Source organism: Physeter macrocephalus, chromosome 8 (assembly GCF_002837175.3).
Source record: "Physeter macrocephalus isolate SW-GA chromosome 8, ASM283717v5, whole genome shotgun sequence".
NCBI lineage: Eukaryota > Metazoa > Chordata > Mammalia > Artiodactyla > Physeteridae > Physeter > Physeter macrocephalus.
The window spans coordinates 51,974,883-52,001,622 of NC_041221.1; the positions used below are offsets into that span (position 1 = coordinate 51,974,883).

Sequence of the window (26,740 nt, forward strand, 5' to 3'; positions counted from 1 at the left end):
ATTTATATATATATATATATATATATATATATATATATATTGGGCTTCAAGATTCTGTTTGCGGAATCATTTTAATTTAGATATCTGTTCCATAACTTGGTGCAGAAAAGCTTGGCCGGATGCTGAGTCAAACAACGCTTTCTAAATTCAAGCTTCAGTCAAACATTTGTTCAGCAACCAGGTATTGAAATAACTACCGTGCACAAGGCACGGTGCTAGGCACCCCAGGGCAGCAGTTCCCAAAGTGTAAACTTTGGACCCCTGAGGGTCCCTGGGACCCTTTCAGGGAGTCCACAAGCTCAAGACTATTTTCATAATAATACTAGAATGTTCTTTCCTTTTTTCACTGTGTCGAGATTTACGCAGATGGTACGAACGCAATGGTGGAAACACTGCTGCTGCCTTAGCACAAATCAAGGCAATAATTCCAAATCGTACCGACAGTCACTGTATTCTTCAGCACCGTGTGCACTCACAGTTAAGAGGCGGTGAGCAGGGCTGGGGGGAGGGAGTTTCACATAAGAATGTCCTCGATGACGCTGCATATATTATTTTATTAAATCACGACTTCTGAGCATGTAGCTTTTTAATCTTCTGTGTGACACACGGGAAGTACACATAAAGCACTGAAGCTGCATGCTGAGGTGTGGTTGGTTATCTTGAGAAAAGGCATTTAAACACCTGAGTTGCCTGCTAGAACTAGCTGCTTTTTGGCTTGGAATACCATTTTTACTTTGAAAGAATAACTGATAAACAGCTGGATGGTTTTTCATATTTGAGTTGGCAAACACCTGGCAACATTTCTTGAAAAAGTGAACTTAACACTTAAGAAAAACAATTGACAGTATTTGTTGCCAATGAGAAAATTTGAGCTTTCAAGGTTAAATTCGAATTTTGGAAAACTTGCCATCTGCAGCTGTGAGCTTGATAGCTTCCCCAACCTTTGAAGATCTCCTAATGAGATCAATGGTGATACAAGCAAAAGTGAGGTTTTTTTAATATTATACAGTGAAATGTGTGAACATTTAGAAAATCTGCATAACTCAGTGAACGATATTTTCCAAATGACCAGTACATACTGTAACCAAAACCACACATGGGGAAATGTTCCATTCAAAGTACTAGATGGAATGGTGGATTTTAATATAATGAAGTGTGAAAGATTCACTGATAGAGTTTCAGATTCCACATTGCAACTAACCTTTAAGAAAATACCACTTACTGAGTTTTTTTGTTGGTGTTAAAGAAGAATATATACAATTATCTGAAAAGAGTATTAAAATATCTCTTCCGTTTCCTCACTATATATCTGTGAGACCAAGTTTTATTTATGCACCTCAACCAAAACAACACATCCTAGCAGTTTTAATTCAGAGACAGTTGTAAAAATACAGCCATTAAGCCAGATATTAAAGAGATTTGCAGAAAATGTAAAACAATGTCATTTTTCTCACTATAATTTTATTGTTTCAGAAAGTACAATAATTTTTATAAAAACATGTTAACATAAAATATTATTTTAATTTTGAAATTAGTATTTTTAAAATTCTCATTTTCAGTTTCTAGTACGGTAAATAGTGATAGGTATAACCCCAAAAAACCAAAATCTTTAGGATTCTCAGTCATTTTTAAGAGTGTGGAGGAGACCTGAAACAAAGAAAGTTTGGCAACCTAGAAAAAGCAAAGATGTAAATCAGAACATTAGCACACAAATTGAGTGCTGATAGCTTGAACACAGAAAGTCCATGGCCTGTAGTTCTGTTCCAGCCCAGGCACCGATAGGAATCGCGCACTCTGAGCCAGGTGCGTGGGAGCGTGGGACTCGGTCGACCATTCAGGGCTGCATCCCAACTTGGCTTTGCGGCGCTTTTCATTGCACCCCTGCTAAATCTCATCAGATAGTCCAAAGAGGTCAATTAACTTTTACTTTACTTACCTTTTATAAATGAAGTTACAAATTCGTGATATTTATAAGTTTGGTAATTTGCAAGGTATCTCAGAATTGTCATGAGTATCAAGGGCCCATCTATAAGAACTGACCTCTCTTGAAAAACTTACATTCTACTTGTTTATGAGAACAAGAGGCATAAGCATAAAAAGAAGAGAGGGTTGTAAGTCAAGGGGGAAAAGGCTAACGTTTGTTGCTTGTATCAGGAATTCATGTTACATTTGACAATATTGAATTTGGTATTACTATGCCCATTTTTAATTTATTAAACACATTTTGAATATAAAAGTAATTCTAATGACCATGTAGTTGCTTACAACTATTTACCTGCTAAACCAAGTTAAGAATTTGTTGGTTGTTTTTTTTTTTTTAAGACTTAATGGGTGGCATAGAATTATCCACAATGTGTTGGCCATCTCTTGAGTACCCACTATATACCTGGTATTGTGCTGGGCTTTGGAAATGTAAAGAAAATGAAGGCATTGTTTGCCCCCAGGGAATTTGCAGTATAATATAGAAATTAGAGCAATGAATGAAAAGAAGTAGTATGTGTACTACCTGGTAGGATGGAGTAGGGATAATTTCCAGAAGAGGCTTCTTAGAATATCAGCAATACTTGCACTGAGCATTAGCCAAGAATAGGCTTTCCCTCATAGGAAGGTGGCAGGGAGCAGGCCGGGTATTAGGAGCCCTGTGAGCAAATTTGAGTTTGGTGTGGCTGGTGTGGAAGGGTGAGGGAAGATGGAGAGGGGATATGGGTCGAATGGCCGAGGGTCCCTTTTTGCTTTTGTTATTAATGAAATCTGTAAAGAAATAGTACTGGTGACAGTTACAGAGAAATGAGGGCTTCAAGAATGGAAACTTAGGTTTTTTAAAATAGTTTAAGAAAAATAATAAAATGAATTTAATATTCAGAAGCATTTTAGGTATACAAATATTCCATATATTAAGCATCTATAAAAGATGCAAACTAACCATTCTGTGTACATAGGAGAAAAAAAGAGGTACTTTGTGAGTAGAAACTAACTGCGGTGAAGGGAAATTTGTTTTAGAAGCTGAAGGCCCAGGCTCTGACTTAATAAAACAAATTATGAGAATCTTATTTATGTGAAAAACCCATGCTGTTGAAGAAGAGAATGTTCCTAATTTTCTATAAACAGGAACAAGATGTTCTACCCCAAACACAAGAAAAGCACATATTGGATACCTGCTTTGAATATTTGACTTGGAGGAAAACACCATCATTAGTTGTGTCTAACCTCTTTGATAGCAACATGTCTTAAAGGTCTAGTAGCCTCACCTACCCTTCCCTGGGAAGGTAAAGGAACATCCTGGCCTTCAGGGTTGTGGGACCCTGGTGGTTGTTACCAAAGGCCTCCAGTGACTTTTCTTCACAAATTTTGAATAGCAAACTATTTTGAGGTGGCTTTAAGCCTTCTAGAGCAAGCTGATAGAATTGTTTGAAAGTTTAATTAAGACAACTATGATTTTTCTAGGACACTTTCCAATTCTGTGATCATATGAATGACTACCCAGGATTTCCAAAGAACAGATATAGATATAGGAAATATGTTTGTTTCTTTCTGTTCTGATGTCTTTATATAAGAATGTAATATCCCAAAGGGTAGGCAATGTATCTGTAATCTTATATAATTCTGCCATTCACTATAATAATTCTATTATGCTTTGATCTTAGTAGAATATCTGACAGCCTAATGCAAAGATATAGCTGCATTTCTTTAAACAAGTCTATCATATCTTTGTGTTTATACCAAAATAAATTTGAAGACTACTACCCATTTAACAAAATGATTCTTTTTTTTACCACTTTTTAATTGAAGTATAGTTAGTTTACAGCGTTGTGTTACTAAGTTATTTGCCTTGATCTTTCTCTAAATAGCAAACTCCACCAGCGCATTTTAAAACATCGACTACTTTACAGAAATTCATTTTGAATACAAATGTAGAAACACCTCATAGAGCTTATTGCATTGAGTTGTTGACTCTCTAACCAGTAAGTTTTCTATTTTGTCTTGAAAGATGGACCCTGTATTGTCAACATCAGTTCCAGTGTATTCGTTGAGACTGGATAAAGAGTATGAAGTGCGTGTGAGATCCAGACAACGAAACTCTGAAAAGTATGGCGAGTTCAGTGAGGTGCTCTTTGTAACACTTCCTCAGATGAGACCATTTGCATGTGAAGAAGGTAAACCTAAGAGATTAAGATGGAAGCCAACATGGTTTTTGTCAATATACAGGGATTGTTAGGGTGTTGTCCAGGTCAAGATACATTAGCATCAATTGTCAGGACGAGGGACCTTGAGTTCACTGCCTGTAACAGGTACTCTCCATTACAAAAGAGGAAGGAGGATTTCGTTTTTGAATTATTCAGGAAAAGTCATGGGGTAGGTGCACGTTAAAGAGCAGAAGATACACTAAGCTATTGATGGAGGGGGTGGGGTATCTCTGGATAGCAGAATTTCAGGTGATTCTTTTCTTCATTTCTTTATTTCCTTGTTTCTATATTTCTAGTATTTTCTATGAGTTTGTTTTGCACTTATAATCAGAAAAAGATGTTTTTCAAATACACAGTGCAGAAATTCTGAATCTGGATGGATGGCTATCTATGTGGCATCTTAGAGAATGCCTAATATTGAGTCAGCATAAGTAGTCAGTGGCAGGTGTTTACTGGTTTTAGAAAGTTTGGGTGTGGCTTTTACCTGGAGGAAGGCTTAATACATCGTGTGCTAGATACGCTCAAGAGTGACAAGGAGTATTTGAAGATCCTATATAAAAGAAATATAAACATATAGTTTAAAGAAATGAGACCTATGAATTCAGAATAAAAGAATTTAAATTTTTGGATACAGAAATAAAGAAGGCTGCTTAACAATGAATCGTAAGTGTGTAAAGTATTATCACTCCCCAGTGGGAATTGGCTATAACTCATCCCCATTAAAAACAGGTTTACAGTGCCATATGAGGGTCTGAGATTTGTTAACGAAACAATCACAAGCTACAGAAAAATTAAATTTATATTTCTGCACTTACGGTACAGGTAGAATCCGTGATACTATATAACACAAATGAAAATGTCTATAGTACAGGTAGAATCCGTGATACTATTTAACACAAATGAAAATGTCTATAGCACCATCTTTTCTAAGCTCTACTCAACAGGCTTGTTTCAAATGATACTTGATACGGTGAAATTCAGGTTAAAAGCACATTTGCCACATGCCCTTTAAGGTTATTGTGATGGCCTTTAATTCCTTAACAAAAACATTTTTTAAACATGCTTTTCCTTCTCTGTTAAAAAAGAAAAAAAATTAAACTCTCGCTTTATATTATGTTCCTGAGTATATCATTGATATAAAATTATAGGTACCACAAGATACAAAAAAAGGATATTCTCTCCCCCACTAATTCTTTATCATATGCATAACATCTCCCTTGGGGCTTTTAATAACTGAATAAGAAAATAAATAAAAGAATATTACAGCATAAAAGCCTACTTTTAATAAAGCAATGTTAAGGTAAATTCCACCTTAAAAGCAGTCAACCTCTGCCACTGTGGCACTTGTTCTTGAGAAATGAAATAGAAGTTTTACAGACTCCCACAAATTTGCTACAAATTATACTAAAATCTAAAGATGGGAGTCCTAGTACTGATCTTCTGTCAAACAATATTTTTTTAAACAGAAAATGTATGCCCTGCATGTCTAAAAAGTTTCAGTAATGATTCAAATGTAAAACTCTGCCCCCATCTTTTTGATGGATCCTCAATCTGGAGGATAAAAAATATCACCACACCTTTAAAAAAAAAAAAAAAGAACCAAGTGGACATTATTTAGGAAAAGTAGTATATTAACAGGCATCAATTTTTCCTCGAGCTGAAGCATTTTAATGACATACCCTGAATACATAAAATGCTTAAAGCAGTTTGTTTGTATAAACATGGATTGTGCTTAAACTGTATGCTGTTTCTTTACTTTGATTTTCTTTTTTTGGTACATGAAAGCATCTGAAGAAGTGGATAGAGGTGTTCTTGGAACAGAAAATACTCCTAAGTCATTGCACTCTATTTCAGTGGTTATCAAATGAAATCACTGACTCTACTAGATGAATACAAATTAGGAAATTTTTTAATGTGGAACAGGAGAGTGAAATGTAAACTTCAACTATTCATAGTTCTGTGAGTGAGATGTTGTTCTTATGTTTTTCAGATTTCCGGTTTCCATGGTTCTTATTTATTATCTTTGGAATATTTGGACTAATGGTGACATTATTTTTATTCTTATTTTCTAAACAACAAAGGTAAGTGTGATATAACATACTTTGATATGTTTTTGCCAGTTATTTAGCAAACATACGTTTCCATTTATTGTTTGATGTTTTCTTTTGTGAATCATGAGTGAAATATTTCAACCCAGTGAAACGTTATCTCCAGTTATACATTTACCATTTTATTGTGTTCATCATAGAGACATCACAGGTTTCAGTTCTATCTGGAAAGTTGCATAGGACATTAAGAGTCTAAAACTAGTGACTATACACCTTGTGATATGTACCTCATCAAAGTTCTGAAAAAATTGGCTCATTTATTCCAGGACCATAAGGCAGCAGTGAGGCTTTGGCTGAGTCTGACACAGTCCTAATGTAAGAGGAAATTTAAGTGGTAAACTAAAGCCACCTAGATAATTCAATCTAATAAAACCTTTTTTGACTTCATATGATGACGATTTTAAGTAAATTTGGGTTTTATTGAAATTGCTTGGATAGTTATGATTTGGTGTTTCATCTGCTTTTGTCAACACAGATAAAATTCTAAGCTTGAAGAGATTCCAGTCTGCATTCTCTTGCAGTCAAAAGGCAGGTTCCAGTTATTATTCTGCCACTGCTGTTTAATCTCATTTGAGTCCCTTAATCTCTCTAGGCCTCCATGTTCTCATGGCTAATTTGAGGGTGTTGGATTATATGACCTTTAAATTTCCCTTAAGCTGTAAAGACTAATTATTCTATTTTCATTCTTGAAAGAAACTCAGTACAGACTACAGGAACTTTTAATACAAAACATAGGAAAAGTTACCGGTACTGGTCGCCAGTTTTCTTACATTTAGAATATTCTTTTTTTTTTTTTAACATCTTTATCGGAGTATAATTGCTTTACAATGGTGTGTTAGTTTCTGCTGTATAACAAAGTGAATCAGCTATTCGTATACATATATCGCCATATCCCCTCCCTCTTGCGTCTCCCTCCCACCCTCCCTATCCCACCCCTCTAGGTGGTCACAAAGCACCGAGCTGATCTCCCTGTGCTATATGCAGCTGCTTCCCACTAGCTATCTACTTCACCTTTGCTAGTGTATATATGTCCATGCCACTCTCTCACTTCATCCCAGCTTACCCTTCCCCCTCCCTGTGTCCTCAAGTCCGTTCTCTACGTCTTTATTCCTCTGTAGCGACTCCTGCTAGGGATGGATACTTCCCTTCATGCTCGACACTTAGGTTGCTTCCATGTCCTGGCTATTGTAAATAGAGCTGCAGTGAACATTGTGGTACATGACTCTTTTTGAATTATGGTTTTCTCAGGGTATATGCCCAGTAGTGGGATTCCTGGGTCATATGGTAGTTTAGGATATTCTTTAAGTCCCAAGGGTTATTCTTGCCCCTTCTCCGAGAATTAGGGTAGCTAACACTCTGTTTGCCTGGGACTTTCCTGGTTTTAGCACTGAAAGTCCCGTGTCCAGGCAAACCAAGACAGTTGGTTACTCTACCTAGAACTAAAGACAAGTCTCCAGGTGAAGCCAAGACGCATCTACAAATCAAAATAGCATCTATGTGAATATATTGTAAAAGCTTTTTAATTTGTATTTTGAAGCTGTATAGCATTTGTAAACATCAAAATAGAATTTCAGTAGAGAAGAATTCTCAGAATTCTAGAGTTCCAGAGTGTCAAGCATGCTAAAAGTCTCCAAGTGAATATAGGAAGGTTTATTTTAGTAGTTTCATCTCCAATTTTATAATGTAAGCTCAGGAGAAAACAGAATTCGCGCTGTAGAATTTTATTTTCTATCTAACTTTCTAGCAACATTACTATCTTAGAAACACAAGTATTATAAAGCAGGATAACACACTTTTCAATTGGGGGGGTAGTTAGTAAATAGGTAAATAATTGTTTAGGATTTTAAGTAATTTATATATTTAAGCAATGCCAACAGCAACGGAGCCAAATTATTCTGTTGATTAATTTGAATTCACTGATCTGTACAGTTAGGCGATGGGCTAATTTATGTGTACCTGCAGTAGATAAACCCACTATGTACGTAATGGAATTTACTTTTAACATTAGTGGTCAATTTCGAGTCATCATGAAGACCAAGCAAATTTGTTATGTTGCTTAAAATTACATTAGTTAACAATATTTGGAAGAAAAAATAATCCTCCAAACAAGTAGAATTTCAAAGGAAATATATTAACCTTTGTCTAAAAGAGTGTTTTCTATGAATAATGAAGTTCTTAACTGTGACGCTTGGTCAAAAATCACCAAATTGGGAAAAATTTTGGAAATCTATTTGTACTGCCAAATTTCCTGTTCTAAATTAATTTTTCCATGGAAAACAATTAACCTTTCTTTTTTCATGTACCCATAAAAATCCTTATCATTGTCTAAATTTCTATGTTCTAGTGAAAGTAGGAAATGGTAGAAAATAGCTGACAGCAAGTGTGGAAAGAACAATTAAAATGAAACTCAAAGAATGGGGTGCTATGCCAGTTTACCCCAGAACTTCAGGACTGTAAAGGACTTCAGGTGCTCTTTGTCTTTGCTTGAGGTTTTGTTAGTTCACAAACCAAGCCACTGCTCCCTTTCTTAGTCCAGATCATTAAGAGTCAACTCTAGCAAAATTTATAGTGTAATTTGGATTTGAGTAAAATGATAGAAAAATCAGAAACGTAGTTTCATGCCAGTTTATCTTTATACTCTGTGGCTCCCACCATATGACCTACTCCAGCCTTCAAGCTATGGCTAATCCAGGAAGAAATAATTGAATCAACATAAAACAGAAGTGACAGACTGGCAACCTGAAAGCCAAATTCAGCCCGCAGATCCATGTTTTGTTGTTTTATGTTCTTTTGATTTTGGAGTAAAGGTTTTCCTGCAAAGTGTTTGTAAAACAGGGAATTTTCACACAAAAATCCAGATTACTAGATTATCTTTAAAAACAGAGATCTAGTGAAACTCGGCTGATATTCCTGCATGGCAACATGTGCTGAAGCAGAGGACCAACAACCATCCCATTTGCAAAGGGCATATGTTCTCTGTCACCATTCCCATCCCTCCCTATGACTTTGTCCCAGGCCCGCTATATTCAGTTGCATGACTGGCTTGGGTCCTGCAAGCTGCAGGGTCTGCCACCCTGGCCTAAAGTCAACCACAACTCCTAGAAAGCTATCAACAAGTACCTAAATGACCTAAATGCATCATCCTCTTCAAAAAAAAAAAAAAAAAAAAAAAAAAAAGAGGCACCCATACAAAGTAAAGCGTTAGACATTTAGGAAACTTTGCCTCCTGTAACTGGGGTTTTGTTGCATTTTTCTATGTGTTTGAACCTGTGAACTATTCATTTAGAAATGCAGAACCAAGTTAACCCATCAGCGTGACAGAAGGCAAAGGGCCCAGGTTTTGGAGTCAGCTGCTTTGGATTTGAGCACCAGCTGAGCCAAGTATTAGTGTGTGATTTGAACATGTTCCTTAAATATCTAGATCTTTCCACAGATAATGTCTTCTGCCTCCCTGGTAGTGGTAAGGATTAAATGAAATGTTTAGTGCAAGGGTTGACAAAGTTGTTTTAAAAATGACCAAACAGTAAATTTTTAGGCTTTCTGGGCTATGCAAGCTCTGTCACCACTACTCAGCTCTGTCACTGTGGCATGAAAGCAGCCATAGATGATCTGCAAACGATCTTACATAGATAATATGTAAAATGAACATGACCATGTTCCAATAAAACTTTATTTACAAAAACAGAGTGCAGACCACATTTAGCGCATAGACCATAATTTGCTGACCCAGAGTTTAGTGCAAGATACATCTCACAGTGGTTTATCAGAAGCATTCAAAAATGGTAGCAGTTATTAATAACATGAATTTTTTCTATAACTTCTATTCATCAGTAACAATTTAACACCGTCCCACAGAGTAAACCTAGTGGAGTCTACTCAAACACAATTTACAAAATGGAATTTGGCTTATTCCTTGGATTATGTAAAAAGGTGGTGGAAACATTCAAAAAATGTTCATTCACACTAAGTAGAATATCAGCTGATACCCAAAAGTCAGATTGGAATGGATAATCTCTGAGCTTATTCCAGAGCCACAATGTTAATTTTTTTTCCTTTTTTCTTTTAATTGGAGTATAATTGCTTTACAATGTTGTGTTAGTTTTTCCTGTACAGTGAAGTGAATCAGCTCTATGTGTGTGTGTATATATATATATATATCCCCTCCCTCTTGGACCTCCCACCCATCCAGGTCATCACAGAGTACTGAGCTGAGCTCCCCGTGCTATACAGCAGGTTCCCACTAGCTATTTTACACATAGTAGTGTATTTATGTCAAACCTAATCTCCCAATTCATTGCACCCTCCCCTTCCCCACTGTGTCCACACGTCCATTCTCCACATCTGCCTTTCTATTCCTGCTCTGCAGATAGGTTCATCTGCACCATTTTTCTAGATTCCACATATATGCATTAATATACAATATTTGTTTGTCTCTTTCTGACTTACTTCACTATGTATGACAGACTCTAGGTCCATCCACATCTCTACAAATGACCCAGTTTTGTTCCCTTTTATGGCTGAGTAATATTGTATATATGTACCACATCTTCTTTATCCATTTGTCTGTCATTGGACATTTAGGTCGTTTCCGTGTCCTGGCTATTGTAAACAGTGCTGCAATGAACACTGTGGTACACGAATCTTTTTGAATTATGGTTTTCTCAGGGTATATGCCCAGTAGTGGGATTGCTGGGGCATATGGTTGTTCTATTTTTAGTTTTTTAAGGAACCTCCATGCTCTTCTCCATAGTGGCTGTACCAATTTACATTCCCACCAACAGTACAAGAGGGTTCCCTTTTCTCCACACCCTCTCCAGCATTTATTGTTTGTAGATAGATATGTGATGATGGCCATTCTTACTGGTGTGAGGTGATAACTCATTGTAGTTTTGATTTGCATTTCTCTAATAACTAGTGATGCTGAGCAGCTTATCATGTGCTTCTTGGCCATCTGTATGTCTTCTTTGCTGAAATGTCTGTTCAGGTCTTCTGCCCATTTTTTGATTGGGTTGTCTTTTCGCTATTGAGCTGCATGAGCTGTTTGTATATTTCAGAGATTAATCCTTTGTCCATTGCTTCATTTGCAAATATTTTCTCCCATTCTGTGGGCTGTCTTTTTGTCTTGTTTATGGTTTCCTTTGCTGTGCAAAAGCTTTTAAGTTTCATTAGGTCCCATTTGTTTATTTTTGTTTTTATTTTCATTACCCTAGAAGGTGGGTCATAAAAGATCTTGCTGTGATTTATGTCAAAGAGTGTTCTGCCTGTGTTTTCCTCTAAGGGTTTTATAGTGTCAGGTCTTGCATTTAGGTCTTTAATCCATTTTGAGTTTATTTTTGTGTATGGTGTTAGAGAGTGTTCTTATTTCACTTTTTTTACATGTAGTTGTCCAGTTTTCCCAGCACTATTTATTGAAGAGGCTGTCTTGTCTCCATTTTGCCTCCTTTGTCATAGATTAGGTGACCATAGGTGCATGGGTTTATCTCTGGGCTTTCTATCCTGTACCATTGATCTATATTTCTGTTTTTGTGCTAGTACCATACTGTCTTGATTACTGTAACTTTGTAGTATAGTCTGAAGTCAGGGAGCCCGATTCCTCCAGCTCTGTTTTTCATTCTCAATATTGCTTTGGCTAGTCGGGGTCTTTTGTGCTTCCACACAAATTGTATAATTTTTTGTTCTAATTCTGTGAAAAATGCCATTGGTAATTTGACAGAGATTGCACTGAACCTGTAGATTGCTTTGGGTAGTATAGTCATTTTCACAGTATTGATTCTTCCAATCCAGAAGCATGGTATAGCTCTCCATCTGTTTGTGTCATCTTTGATTTCTTTCATCAGTGTTTTATAGTAATATCTGAGCTTTATTCCACAGCCACAATGTTGACTTTAAAACAAAAACTCTAGTTACACTATTAATGAAATAGATAAATGATTTACTCAAATTTATTCAAGAAATGGTTTATTGAGCACCTTCTCTGTGCCAGGAATTGTTCTAAGTGCTGGGGATACAATCAGGCACAAGACAAGCAGGATAGATATTGAAATGAATTATGGTCAAAAAGTAACTTAAATATTTGGAACAGAAATTTTAAGTACATCATAGACTTGTGTATACAAATCCATACTGATTAGAGATAGTTCAAATTTAGTCTGTCCTAACTAACTGAAATGAACTGTGTAAACACCCTGGTTAATGAGATTGCCTTGGATAATCTTATAATTCATGTGGATTTGTGGTATGAACTTACTTATACCAACCCACTTTTTTTTAAGGGTACAGATAATGTTGGCTCCACATGGATTGGCTCTTTCTCCTCCCCTTCCCTTCCTCTACAAATTACAGATGTACATTAAAATTACCCCCCTTATAACTGACATGGAAATTGGCTTCAGATGGAATTAAATTTCTAAATTCCAATACTATCAATAAAAGACTATGAAAAAAAAGTTTTAAGAAAACTGCATTTTACTTAAATTGGTTTCAGATGAGGGTTTTTTGTTGTTTTTTTTTTCCTTCTATAGTTTTGCCTTGTCATTTACTGCTTAATGCTTTCCTCCTCTTTCTCAGATTATACTTATTCCAAATTTTCTGTTACTTTATATTAGTAATACTGTCAATATTTTATTTCTATCTCTTGAAATGAGAATGCATAACTGACATCAAAACAAAATTTTGTTTTCAAGGATTAAGATGTTGATTCTACCCCCAGTTCCGGTTCCAAAAATTAAAGGAATTGATCCAGATCTCCTCAAGGTAATTAATAAATTATCTAAGTTATACATAACACTAATTAAATGATACCTGAAGAATAATGTCTTATGTTAAGACCTTTTGCAAGCTATATGTATTACATTTTATTTTTTGTATTCCTTCTGGAAAAAAAGTTTTTAAATAATACATCTCAAAATTATGTATTTAAAAGTTCTTGACTACTGGATCAAGATGGCAGAGTAGTAGAATGTGAAGCTCACTGCCTCACACAAATACATCAAAAACACATCTACATGTGGAACAATTCTCACAGAATATCTACTGAACGCTGGCAGAAGACATCGGACCTCTAAAAAGGCAAGAAAATCTCTATGTAACCAGGTAGGACAAAAGAAAAAAGAAAAGAAAGGAACTGGGAAGGGACCTGCACCCCTTGGGAGGGAGCTGTGAAAGAAGAAAGATGCCTGCACCCTGGGAAGTCCCCTCACCGTCATGGAGATCAGCCAGGACAGAGTGGGAGTTTTAGAACCTTGGAGGAGAATGCAGGAACCGGTTTTGCAGCAGCTAGAATGGAGAGAGACGTGCAGACGGTCAGTGCCACCGCTCGGCACTCCCCAGCCGGAGACACACATCCACCAGTGTGGGCAGGGACTGGGTGCTGAAGCTCAGTCTGCAGAGATTAGACCCAGGGAGAGGACTCAGGTGGTGGGCTGTGCATAAAGAGCCTGAAGGGGCTGGAGTTTTGTGCAACTGCACCAGAGGATGTACACAGAGGAAGCCTGGGCTACCTTAGAGGCCAGGTACCATTGTTTGGGTGGTGTGCGAGAGGAGAGGCAAGACCTGCCATTGCAGCCTTTCTCCCTGCACGTGCTCTCAGGTGGCAAGACACTGCCTACACAAGCTACAGGAGTGATCAAAAGCCATCACCACCCCCAACCCCCATGCTTTAAGAGCTGTCATGGGCTACCACCACCACCCTCGCAGACTCCAGGAGGAGTTGTGAGCCACCTCTGCTCCCACTGTGTGCTCCAGGGATGCACATGAGCTGCTACCTCCACAGAGAATGCCAGGACCAGGCACCACATCTGCACACGCCCTATCAAGAGAATAATGGCCAGCACATGCTGAGGAAAGAGGTGACAGGCATCCATACTAAAAACAGCCCTTGCACCAAAATATTAAATCCACACAAACTACACAGGGACACTCTCACATATAAATAGCCCTTCAAGACCATAGTAGATCATTGTTTCTCCTAAACTCACAGAATAAGAGAAATATAAGGTAAAATGAAGAAGCAGAGGAACCACTCCCAGTTAGAAGACCAAGAGAATTCCCCTGAAAGAACAATGAAACAGACCTCTTCAGTCTAATAGACACCGATTTCAAAAAGGAGATAATGAAAATACTGAAGGAATTAAGAAATGCTATTGACAGAAATGCAGAGTACTATAAAAAGGAACTAGAAACTATAAAAAGGAACCAAAAAAATTTTAAAACTCATTTGCCAAGATGAAAACTGAACTAAAGGCAATGAATAGCAGAATGAATAATACATAAAAATGAGTAAATGACCTGGAAGATAGAATAATGGAAATCACCCAATCAAGACAGCAGACAGAAAGCCAAATGAAAAAAAAAATGAAAGCAATATAAGAGACCTATGGGATAATATAAAGCACGCCAATCTATGTATAATAGAGACCCCAGAATGGGAAGAAAGAGAAAAGGGTATTGAAAATGTATTTGGGAAGCTGAAAACTTCCCAAACGTAAAGAAAGAAACATATCCAGGTACAGGAAGCACAGAGGGTCCCAAACAAGGTAAAACCAAACAGACCTACACCAAGATTATAATTAAAATGCAAAAGTTAAAGAGAGGATTCTAAAGGCAGCAAGAGAAAAAGTTAATTACAAGGGAACCCCCATAAGGCTATCAACTGATTTCTGTACAGAAACTTTGCAGGCCAGAAGGAAGTGGCAAGATGCATTCAAAGTCCTGAAGGGGAAAAAACTGCAACCTAGGGTACTCTACCCAGCAAGATTATTATTTACAATAGAAGGAGCGAGAAAGAATTTCTTAGACAAGCAAAAACTAAAAGAATACAGCAATACTAAACCTATCCTAAAGGAAATATTGAAAAAGATGAAAACTGAACTAAAGGCAATGAATAGCAGAATGAATAATACATAAAAATGAGTAAATGACCTGGAAGATAGAATAATGGAAATCACCCAATCAAGACAGCAGACAGAAAGCCAAATGAAAAAAAAAATGAAAGCAATATAAGAGACCTATGGGATAATATAAAGCACGCCAATCTATGTATAATAGAGACCCCAGAATGGGAAGAAAGAGAAAAGGGTATTGAAAATGTATTTGGGAAGCTGAAAACTTCCCAAACGTAAAGAAAGAAACATATCCAGGTACAGGAAGCACAGAGGGTCCCAAACAAGGTAAAACCAAACAGACCTACACCAAGATTATAATTAAAATGCAAAAGTTAAAGAGAGGATTCTAAAGGCAGCAAGAGAAAAAGTTAATTACAAGGGAACCCCCATAAGGCTATCAACTGATTTCTGTACAGAAACTTTGCAGGCCAGAAGGAAGTGGCAAGATGCATTCAAAGTCCTGAAGGGGAAAAAACTGCAACCTAGGGTACTCTACCCAGCAAGATTATTATTTACAATAGAAGGAGCGAGAAAGAATTTCTTAGACAAGCAAAAACTAAAAGAATACAGCAATACTAAACCTATCCTAAAGGAAATATTGAAAGGTCTTCTGTAAATAGAAAAGAAGTAAAAATATATAGGAAAGAGAAAATCACAATTGGAAAGAAAATCACGTAAATAAGCCAGTACACGGATTTTTTAAAAAATCAAAATAAATTTCTGTGAAATTTATGATAACCACAGTGAACAGCAAAAGGATGAACATGAAGATGTAAAAGAGGACATCAAAATCATATAATGTGGGGGAGAAGAGTAAGAAAGTGTAGATTTTTTTTTATCATTTCCTAGAATGTGTTTGAGCCTATATGATTACCAGTCTAAGGCAAGTATCAATACCTATGGGATGGGGTTTACATACTTGAGAAACAAGGTAACCACAAATCAAAAACATACAATAGACTCACAAAAACCAAAAAGAAGAGATGTACAATACAAAAGAAAATCATCAAACCACAAAAGGGAAAAACAAAAAGAAAAAAGGGACAAATAAGAAATAAAAAATCAACAGGAAAGCAAGGCTTAAAATGGCAATAAATACATATCTATCAATAATTACCTTAATGTCAATGGACTAAATGCTCCAATCAAAAGACAGAGAGGAAGATTGGATTAAAAAAACAAGAGCCTACAATATGCTGCCTACAAGAGACCCACTTTAGAGCAAAGGACACAGATTGAAAGTGAGGAGATGGAAAAAGATATTTCATGCAAATGGAAATGACAAAGTGGAGATCACAATACACATATCAGACAGAATAGACTTTAAAACAAAGGCCATAAAGAAAAATAAAGAAGGACACTTTTACACTCATCAACATATATGCACCTAATATAGGAGCACCCAAATACATAAAACAAATACTAACAGACATAAAGGGAGAAATTGACAGGAATACAATAATAGTAGGAGACTTTAACACCCCACTCACATCAGTGCACAGATCTTCTAGAAAGAAAATAAGGCAACAGAGATCCTAAATGATACAATAGAACAGTTAGACCTAATTGATATTTTTAGGACATTACATCCAAAAAAACAGAATATACATTCTTTTCGAGTGCACATGGAACATTCTCTAGGATTGACCACATACTAGGGTACAAAACAGACCTCAACAAACTTAAGAGTATAGAAATTATCTCAAGCATCTTTTCTGACCACAGCAGCATGAAACTAGAAATCAACCACAGAAAAAGAAAATGACTACTAAACAATATGCTACTAAAAAAACGGTTACCAAACAATATGCTACTAAAAAAACCAATCAGTCAACAATGAAATCAAATTTTAAAATACCTTGAGAAAAATTACCATGAAAATACCACTGTACAAAATCTATGGGATGCAGCAAAAGCAGTTCTTAGAGGGAAGTTCATAGTGATACAGGCCTTCCTCAAAAAAACAAGAAAAGTCTCAGATAAACAACCTAATCTACCACTTAAAAGAAGTAGAAAAAGAACAAACAGAACCTAAAATCAGCAGAAGGATGGAAATAATCAAGATCAGAGAGGAAATAAATAAAAGTGATTAAAAAAATAGAAAAAAAAATCAATAAAACCAAGAGCTGGTTCTTTGAAAGGGTAAACAAGATTGACAAACCTCTGGCCAGGCTCACCAAGAAGAAAAGAGAGAGAACCCAAATAAACAAAATAAGAAATGAAAAAGGAGACATAACAACTGATACCACAGTCATACAAAAACCATAAGGGAACACTATGACCAATTACTTCTCAACAGATTCAACAACCTAGAAGAAAAGGACAAGTTTCTAGAAATATACAGCCCACCAAAATTGAATCAACAAGAAGTAGATAATTTGAACAGACCAATCATTAGAGGTGAAATAGAATATGTAATTAACTCCCTACAAACAAAAGTCCAGGACCAGATGGCTTCAAAGGCAAATTCTACCAAACATACAAAGAAGAACTCACACCAGTCCTTCTCAAACTCTTCCAAAGAATTGAAGAGGAGGGAACACTCCCAAAGACACTCTATGAAGCCATCATCACCCTGATACCAAAACCAGACAAAGACACCACCAAAAAAGAAAATTACAGGCCAATATCTTTGATGAATACAGATGTAAAAATTCTCAACAAAATATTAGCAAACAAAATCCAACAACACATAAAAAAAAATCATACACCATGACCAAGAGTCATCCCAAGTTCACAAGCATGGTTCAGCATACACAAATCAATGTGATACATCACATAAACAAAAGAGAAGACAAAAACCACATGATCATCTCAAAAGATGCAGAAATAGCATTTGACAAAATTCCACATCCATTCATGATAAAAACTCTTACCAAAGTGGGTACACAGGGAACATCTCAACATAATAAAAGCTATTTATGACAAACCCACAGCCAATATAATACTCAATGGTGAAAAGCTGAAAGACTTCCCGCTAAAATCTGGAACAAGGCAAGGATGCCCACTCTTACCTCTTCTATTTAACATAGTATTGGAAGTCCTAGCCACAGCAATCAGACAAGAAATAAAAAGTATCCAAATTGGAAGGGAAGAGGCAAAATTGTCATTATATGCAGATGACATGATACTATATAGACAACCCTAAAGAATCCACACAAAAACTACTAGAAATGATAAACAAATTCAGCAAGGTAGCAGGATACAAGATTAACATATAGAAACCAGTTGCATTTCTTTACACTAACAACGGAATATCAGAAAGGGAATGTAAACAACATTATTTAAAATCTCACCCCAAAATATAAAATATGCTTAAGAATAAACCTTACTGTGGAGGTAAAAGACTTATATGCTGAGAACTATAAAACATTAATAAAGGAAACTGAAGGTGAGTCAAAGAAATGGAAAGATATCCCATGCTCATAGATTGGAAGAATTAACATTGTTAAAATGGTCATACAGCCCAAAGCAAACTACAGATTTAATGCAGTCCCTATCAAATTACCCATGACATTTTTCACAGAACTAGAATAATCCTAAAATTTATATGGAACCATTAAAGACCCAGAACTGCTAAAGCAATCCTGAAGAAAAAGAGCAAAGCAGGAGGCATAACCCTCCCAGACTTCAGACAATACTACAAAGCTACAGGGGTTTTGGCACAAAAACAGACATATAGGTCAATGAAACAGAATAGAGAGCCCAGAAATAAACCCACACACCTATAGTCAATCTTCAACAAAGGAGGCAAGAATATACAATAGGAAAAAGACAGTCTCTTCAACAAGTGGTGCTGGGAAAGTTGGACAGCCATATGGAAATCAATGAAGTTAGAACATACCCTCTCACCATACATAAAAATAAACTCACAGTGGCTTAAAGACTTAAGACATGACACCACAAAACTCCTAGGACAGATCATAGGCAAAACATTCTCTGACATAAATCATACCAACGTTTTCTTAAGTCAGTCTCCCAAAGCAATAGAAATAAAAACAAAAAGAAACAAATGGGACCTAATCAAACTTACCAGCTTTTGCACAGAAAAAGAAACCATAAACAAAGAGACGGCCTACAGAATGGGAGAAAGTATTTGCAAACAATGAGACCAATAAGGGCTTTATTTCCAAAATACACAAATAGCTCATACAACTCAACAAAAAAACAAACAACCCAATTGAAAAATGGGCAGAAGACCTAAATGGACATTTCTCCAAAGAAGAAATACAAATGGCCAATAGGCACGTGAAAAGATGCTCAACATTGCTAATTACTAGAGAAATGCAAATCAAAACTACAATGAGGTACCACCTCACACCAGTCAGAATGGCCATCATTAAAAACTCTACAAATAACAGATGCTGGAGAGGGTGTGGAGAAAAGGGAACACTCCTACACTGTTGGAGTGTAAGTTGGTACAGCCTCTATGGAAAACAGTGTAGAGGTTCCTCAGAAAACTAAAAATAGAATTACCATATGATCCAGCAATCCCACTCCTAGGCATATATCCAGACAAAACTCTAATCCAAAAAGATACATGGACCCCTGTGTTCACAGCAGCACTATTCACAATAGCCAAGACATAGAAACAACCTAAATGCCCATCAACAGATGAATGGATAAAGAAGGTGTGGTACATATATACAATGGAATACTACTCAGCCATAAAAAAAAGAATGAAATAATGCCATTTGCAGCAACATGGATGCAACTAGAGATTATCATACTAAGTGAAGTAAGTCATAAAGAGAAAGACAAATACCATACGGTATCACTTATATGTGGAATCTAAAATATGACACAAATGAACGTATCTACGTATGAAACAAAAACAAACTCACAGACATAGAGAACAGACTTGTGGTTGCCGAGGGGGTTGGGGGAGTGATGGAGTGGGAGGGTGAGGTTAGCAGATATAAGCTATTTTATTTGGAATGGATAAACAACAACATCCTGCTGTATAGCATGGAGAACTATGTTTGGTATTCTGTGATGAACCATAATAGAAAAGAATTTTAAATAAGAAAGAAAAGTTCTTCACTAATGTATCTGTTATATGGCTTTGTTACTAATTAGTCTCTGAATGTTATTTATTATATCACTTAATTGTTGTGAGTTTCTTTTCATAGATCTTCATTTTCCATTTCCTAGGAAGGAAAATTAGAAGAGGTGAACACAATCTTAGCCATTCATGACAACTATAAACACGAATTCTACAATGATGACACTTGGGTTGAATTTATTGAGCTAGATATTGATGACCCCGATGAAAAGACTGAAGGATCAGACACAGATAGACTTCTAAACAATGACCATGAAAAATCACTTAATATCCTGGGGGCAAAGGATGACGACTCTGGACGTACCAGCTGTTATGAACCTGACATTCTGGAGACTGATTTCAATGCCAGTGACATGTGTGATGGTACCTCAGAGGTTGCTCAGCCACAAAGGTTAAAAGGGGAAGCAGATCGCTTGTGCCTTGACCAGAAGAATCTAAATAACTCACCTTCTAATGATGCTGCCCCTGATAGCCAGCAGCCCAGTGTTCTCCTAGGAGAGGAAAACAAACCAAGATCACTTCTTACTGGCGGAACTGAGTCAACTCATCAAGCTGGCCATACGCAGCAGCAGCTCAGCAATCCAAGTTCATTGGCAAACATCGACTTTTATGCCCAGGTAAGTGACATTACACCAGCAGGGAGTGTGGTCCTTTCCCCGGGCCAAAAGAATAAGGCTGGGATGTCCCAGTGTGACATGCATCCAGAAGTGGTCTCACCCTGCCAAGCAAACTTCATCATGGACAACGCCTACTTCTGTGAGGCAGATGCTAAAAAGTGCATCGCCCTGGCCCCTCATGTCGAGGCTGAATCACATGCAGAGCCAAGCTTTAACCAGGAGGACATTTACATCACCACGGAAAGCCTTACCACTACTGCTGGGAGGTCTGGGACAGCAGAACGTGTTCCAAGTTCTGAGATGCCTGTCCCAGACTATACCTCCATTCATATAGTACAATCTCCACAGGGCCTCGTACTCAATGCAACTGCCCTGCCCTTGCCTGACAAAGAGTTTCTCTCCTCATGTGGCTACGTGAGCACAGACCAACTGAACAAAATCATGCCGTAGCTTTTCTTCGATTTCCCATGAGCTACATATTTAATGAGCTACCTATTTACTCTAGCAAAGAGTTGGCTAGGGCATGAATGCTTAAACCAAAACAATGTTTAAACCTTTTTGGGGCGGGGGTGGGAGTTGAGGGTGGGGGATACGGATTCTAAATGGCTTTTCCTGAAATGTTGAAACATGATATTAAAGAAAAAGAAGAAGAACCCTTCATCAGATAGATATTCTTATTGTGAATTGTAAATATTTTAAAGAATTGTCTCAAAGACTGTTTAGTGGCAGTGATTGTCTTGTTATTGTGGGTGTTAATTTTGTGCTACTAAGCATTGAATGGCTATGTTTTTTAATCTATAGTTAATCATGCTTTTTGAAAAAGCGAAAAATCAGGTGGCTTTTGCAGTTCAGGACGATTGAATGCAAATCACAGCACAGGCTAATTTTTTTTAATAATTGGGAACTAAAATTATAGGTAAGAAGAAATAGTTTGGATATGTAAAACATTTATTTTGACATAAAATGGATAAAGGTATTTTTAATAATTTACACTTTAAGCATGGCTATTTTCTATTACACTGTACATGGTGTACTGTAGCTCATGCTGACCCATCTAAAGAATGTAGTAACTGCAGTCTAAAGCTGGTTTAATGCTTTGGTCAACACACCTGAAGAAAAACTAGTTTTTTACAAGGCCCTTTTTATACCTCCTAAAACTCTTTAAATGATTCTAAAATGATTGTAGTTAGCTGCATTATTGGAATGTGTTCATCTTATCTGAATTTGTAAACAGATATTTGTTAATTTAGAAAACTTTAAAATGTTTGCACAGGTCAACTTATCATGAACCAAAAAAAAAAAAAACCCACAACACAAATGAACAAAAAGCCTTTTCTTACCCAAGTTTTGGTTCATGTCAGAGCACTGCATACTAAGAGAATAGAAATCATAGCTGGTTCCTATTGACCCAGAATGCTTAATCACTGCAGTGCACGGGGAAGGAGTTTCTTAGTGCACTCAGATCATGAGAGTCAAGCCTTAGAACCTCGGCCACAGTGTCTCTTAGTTCATATTTACCTAAGGAAGGAATAGGTACAAGAAGCATTTTGTAAGTTGAAGCTGGTCGAAGTAAAGTTAACCAGATCATGGAATAAAAGTTCAAGAAAAAGGTTTCTCTTTCACGGCCTATAGCCAGACACATACTCATTATTCATGGTAGCAAAAAGAGAAAAAACAAGATTTTAAATCCCCAAGATAACTAAAAAATTTATTTAAACCCATAGCAGAAACTTTCTTCCTCACCAAATCTTTTATAGGATTTATTTAAAGTAATAAAAGAAGTTTCATCATTTTTTACTTCCCCTCTGAGTGGATTGGCCTTAAAGCGGGTAGTCAGAAGAAAAAGAAGGGGCCTGAGTAAATTATAAGTTATTGTTCAATATCTTAATAACCTAAACATCATTCATAGGAGCATTGGGATTGCTCCTCAAAAGGTTTGTCAAAAAGAGAAGACTCATCTCACTCAAGAATGCTTCTCACTTAAGTATTTTTTAAAGCTTAATAAAACTTTAAAGTTAGCTTTAACTTAAATAGTATTTGCCATACCTTTTTAGGAAACAAGCTTAATGGTTGGCAATTTTAAATTCCCTCTTTCTTGCAGGAAGGACAGTGAAAAGCTAGAATTGGGTGTTTAAAGTTCAGCATGTTACTTTGTAATAGATGTTTAATAGATTTTCTGCTACCTTGCTGCTATGGTTTTCTCTAAGAGCTACATAATTTAGTTTCGTAGACAGTTTCATCAATGTAGAACCTAATTCAACTTAAAACTGTGTGTTTGGGAAAACTATCTTACTATTTCACAATAGGCTGACAACATTTCTATAGCCAAAAATAGCTAAATACCTCAATCGGTCTCCGAATGTCATTTTGGTACTTTGCTGGCCACACAAGCCATTATTCACTAGTATGACTAGTTGTGTCCTGCAGTTTATATTTAACTTTCTTTATGTCTGTGGATTTTTTTCCTTCAAAGTTTAATAAATTTATTTTCTTGGATTTGTGATGGTATGCTTCTATTGTCAAACACCCACAGGAAAAGCATCCTAAATCAGACTGCATACTCAGTTCTTCTCCTTGTAAGGGGAGCATAGCACAGTTGGTTTAAACACAGTAGCAATGTGTGTAAAGATTTTTGTTCTGTGCTGAAATATAGAGCAGAGGAGACAGCTCCTTCCCTTTTTTTTTTTTTTTTTTTTTTAATAAACACGAGCCCAGCTCAAAAATATCCTGCTGGCTTGCCTGGACTCTTAGAGCCATATTTTGGATGCATCAAAGCATGCATGACGCATGTGGGGGTGTTTGTGAAGTGGGGAGAGCTTGGGCATGTTGCCTAGAAGGAGGGGAGGGGTAAACAGCTCTCCCTCTACCATTCACACATTAGAACAAGTCAGTTTGTCAGACTAGCTCCTTGTCCTAATGGGAAGCCAATAAGAAGTCAAGGCTGGGAGGGAAGCTGGTTAGGTAGGTTGTGTAGGAGCCTAAGAGCAGTAAAGCCATGAAGCAGAGATTCCCCCATTGGAGGCTCCAGCTTCAAGAAGGATGCAATCGTGATAAAATCACATCCCATACCCACCAGGTGGGCAGCGCACAAACTGGAAAATAATTGTATCACAGAGGTTCTCCCACAGGAGTGAAAGTTGTGAGTCCCACGTCAGGCTACCCAGGCTAGGGGTCTGGCATTGGGAAAAGGAGCCCCAAGAGCACCTGGCTTTGAAGGCCAGCAGGGTTTGACTGCAAGACTTCCACAGAACTGGGGGAGGCAGAAATTCCATTCTTGGAGGGCACACACAAGGTCTCGTGAGCACCAGGACACAGGGGAAAAAGAGTGACCTCATAAGACCCTGGGCCAGACCTACCTGCTGGTATTGGAGGGTCTCCTGCAGAGGGGGGTGTGGGTGTGTGAGGGGGTGGCTGTGACTCACTGTGTGGATGAAGACACTGGTGGCGGTAGTTCTGGGTAGTACTCATTGGCGTAAGCCCTCCTGGAGGCCACCATTTTCTCACCAAGACCTGGCCCCACCCAACAGCCCATAGGTTCTAGTGCTGGGATGCCTCAGACCAAACAACCAACAGGGTGGGAACACAGCCCCACCCATCAGCAAACAGGCTGCCTAAAGTCTTCCTAAGCCCACAGCTGGCCACTAAACACACCCATTAACACAGCCCTGCCCACAGGAGGGACAAGACACAGCTCCACCCACCAGTGGGCTGGAACCAGTCCCTCTCACCAGGAAACCAGCACAAGCCCCTTAGACCAGCCTCATCCACAAGGGGGCAGACAGCAGAAGCAACAAGAACTACAACACTGCAACCTGTGGAATGGAAACCACAATCACAGAAAGACAAAATGAGACAGCAGAGGACTATATCTGAGAGAAAAGGACAAGATAAAATCCCAGAAGAACAACTCAGTGGAGACAGGGAATCTACCCAAGAAAGAATTCAAAGTAATAATAGTAAGGATGATCCAAGATCTCAGAAAAAGATAAAGGCAAAGACCAGGAAGATACAAGAAATATAGACCGAAATAAAGACCGAAAAGAACTAAAAAACAAACAGATGAACAATACAACAACTGAAATGAAAAATACACTAGAAGGAATCAATAGTAGAATAAATAAAGCAGAAGAATGTATAAGTGAACTGGAAGACAAAATGGTGGAAATCACTGCTGTGAAACAGAATAAAGAAGAATGAAAAGAAATGAGGACAATCTAAGAGACCTCTGAGACAACATTAAATGCACCAACATTCACATTATAGGAGTCCCAGAAGGAGAAGATAGAGAGAAAGGACCTGAGCAAATATTTGAATAGACAATAGCTGAAAAATATCCTAACATGGGAAAGGAAAGTGTAAACCAAGTGCAGGAAGCGCAGAGAGTCCCCCAGGCAGGATAAACCCAGGGAGGAACATGCTGGGACACAGAGTAATCAAATTGACAAAAATTAAAGACAGAAGCAAGAAGAACTACAATGCTGCAGCCTGTGGAACAAAAACCACATTCACAGAAAGATAGACAAGATAAAAACTCAGAGGGCTATGTACCAGATGAAGGAACAAGATAAAACTCCAGAAAAACAACTAAATGAAGTGGAGATAGGCAACCTTCCAGAAAAAAAATTCAGAATAATGATAGTGAAGATGATCCAGGACCTCGGAAAAAGAATGGAGGCAAAGATTGAGTAGATGCAAGAAATGTTTAACAAAGACCTAGAAGAGGGCTTCCCTGGTGGCGCAGTGGTTGAGAGTCTGCCTGCCAATGCAGGGGACACGGGTTCATGCCCCGGTCCGGGAGGATCCCACATGCCGCGGAGCGGCTGGGCCCGTGAGCCCATTATAGGGGTCCCAGAAGAAGAGAGAGAGAAAGGACCAGAGAAAATATTTGAAGAGATTATAGTTGAAAACTTCCCTAACATGGGAAAGGAAATAGCCACCCAACTCCAGGAAGCGCAGCGAGTCCTATACAGGATAAACCCAAGGAGAAACACGCCGAGACACATAGTAATCAAATTGGCAAAAATTAAAGACAGAGAAAAATTACTGAAGGCAGCAAGGGAAAAACGACAAATAACATACAAGGGAACTCCCATAAGGTTAAGAGCTGATTTCTCAGCAGACACTCTACAAGCCAGAAGGGAGTGGCATGATATATTTAAAGTGATGAAAGGGAACAACCTACAACAAAGATTACCCTACCCGGCAAGGATCTCATTCAGATTCAGTGAAGAAATCAAAAGCTTTACAGACAAGTAAAAGCTAAGACAATTCAGCACCACCGAAACAGCTCTACAACAAATGCTAAAGGAACTTCTCTAAGTGTGAAACACAAGAGAAGAAAAGGACCTACAAAAATGACCACAACACTATGAGATTAGAAATGAATTACAGGGAGAAAAACATAAAAAACACAAACACATGGAGGCTAAACAATACATTACTAAATAACCAAGAGATCACTGAAGAAATCAAAGAGGAAATCAAAAAATACCTAGAGACAGGGCTTCCCTGATGGCGCAGTGGTTGGGAGTCCGCCTGCCGATGCAGCGGACGTGGGTTCGTGCCCCACTCCGGAAGGGTCTCACGTGCCGCAGAGCGGCTGGGCCCATGGGCCACAGCCACTGAGCCTGCGCGTCCGGAGCCTGTGCTCCGCAGTGGGAGAGGCCACAGCAGTGAGAGGCCCATGTACTGCAAAAAAAACCAAAAAACCAAAAAACAAAAAAAACCTAGACACAAATGACAATGAAAACACGATGATCCAAAACCTATGGGATGCAGCAAAAGCAGTTCTAAGAGGGAAGTTTACAGCTATACAAGCCTACCTCAAGAAACAAGAAAAATCTCAAATAAACAATCTAACCTTACACCTAAAGGAACTAGAGAA

The 26,740-nt window shown here is 37.6% G+C and overlaps 1 protein-coding gene across 6 annotated transcripts in view; it reads left to right on the top strand.

Moving 5' to 3' along the window:
• The window catches only part of GHR (growth hormone receptor), a 292,065-nt gene extending 269,881 nt beyond the window's left edge, over positions 1 to 22,184 (top strand). For all 6 annotated transcript variants that reach the window (XM_007117758.4, XM_028492885.2, XM_028492886.2 and 3 more), the window contains 4 exons: positions 3,989 to 4,154; positions 6,175 to 6,265; positions 12,976 to 13,045; positions 20,329 to 22,184. In XM_007117758.4, coding sequence (XP_007117820.1) covers positions 3,989 to 4,154; positions 6,175 to 6,265; positions 12,976 to 13,045; positions 20,329 to 21,306 — 1,305 coding nt within the window. In that variant the 3' untranslated portion in view covers positions 21,307 to 22,184. The remainder of the gene's footprint in view (positions 1 to 3,988; positions 4,155 to 6,174; positions 6,266 to 12,975; positions 13,046 to 20,328) is intronic.
• Positions 22,185 to 26,740: the final 4,556 nt, after the last annotated feature.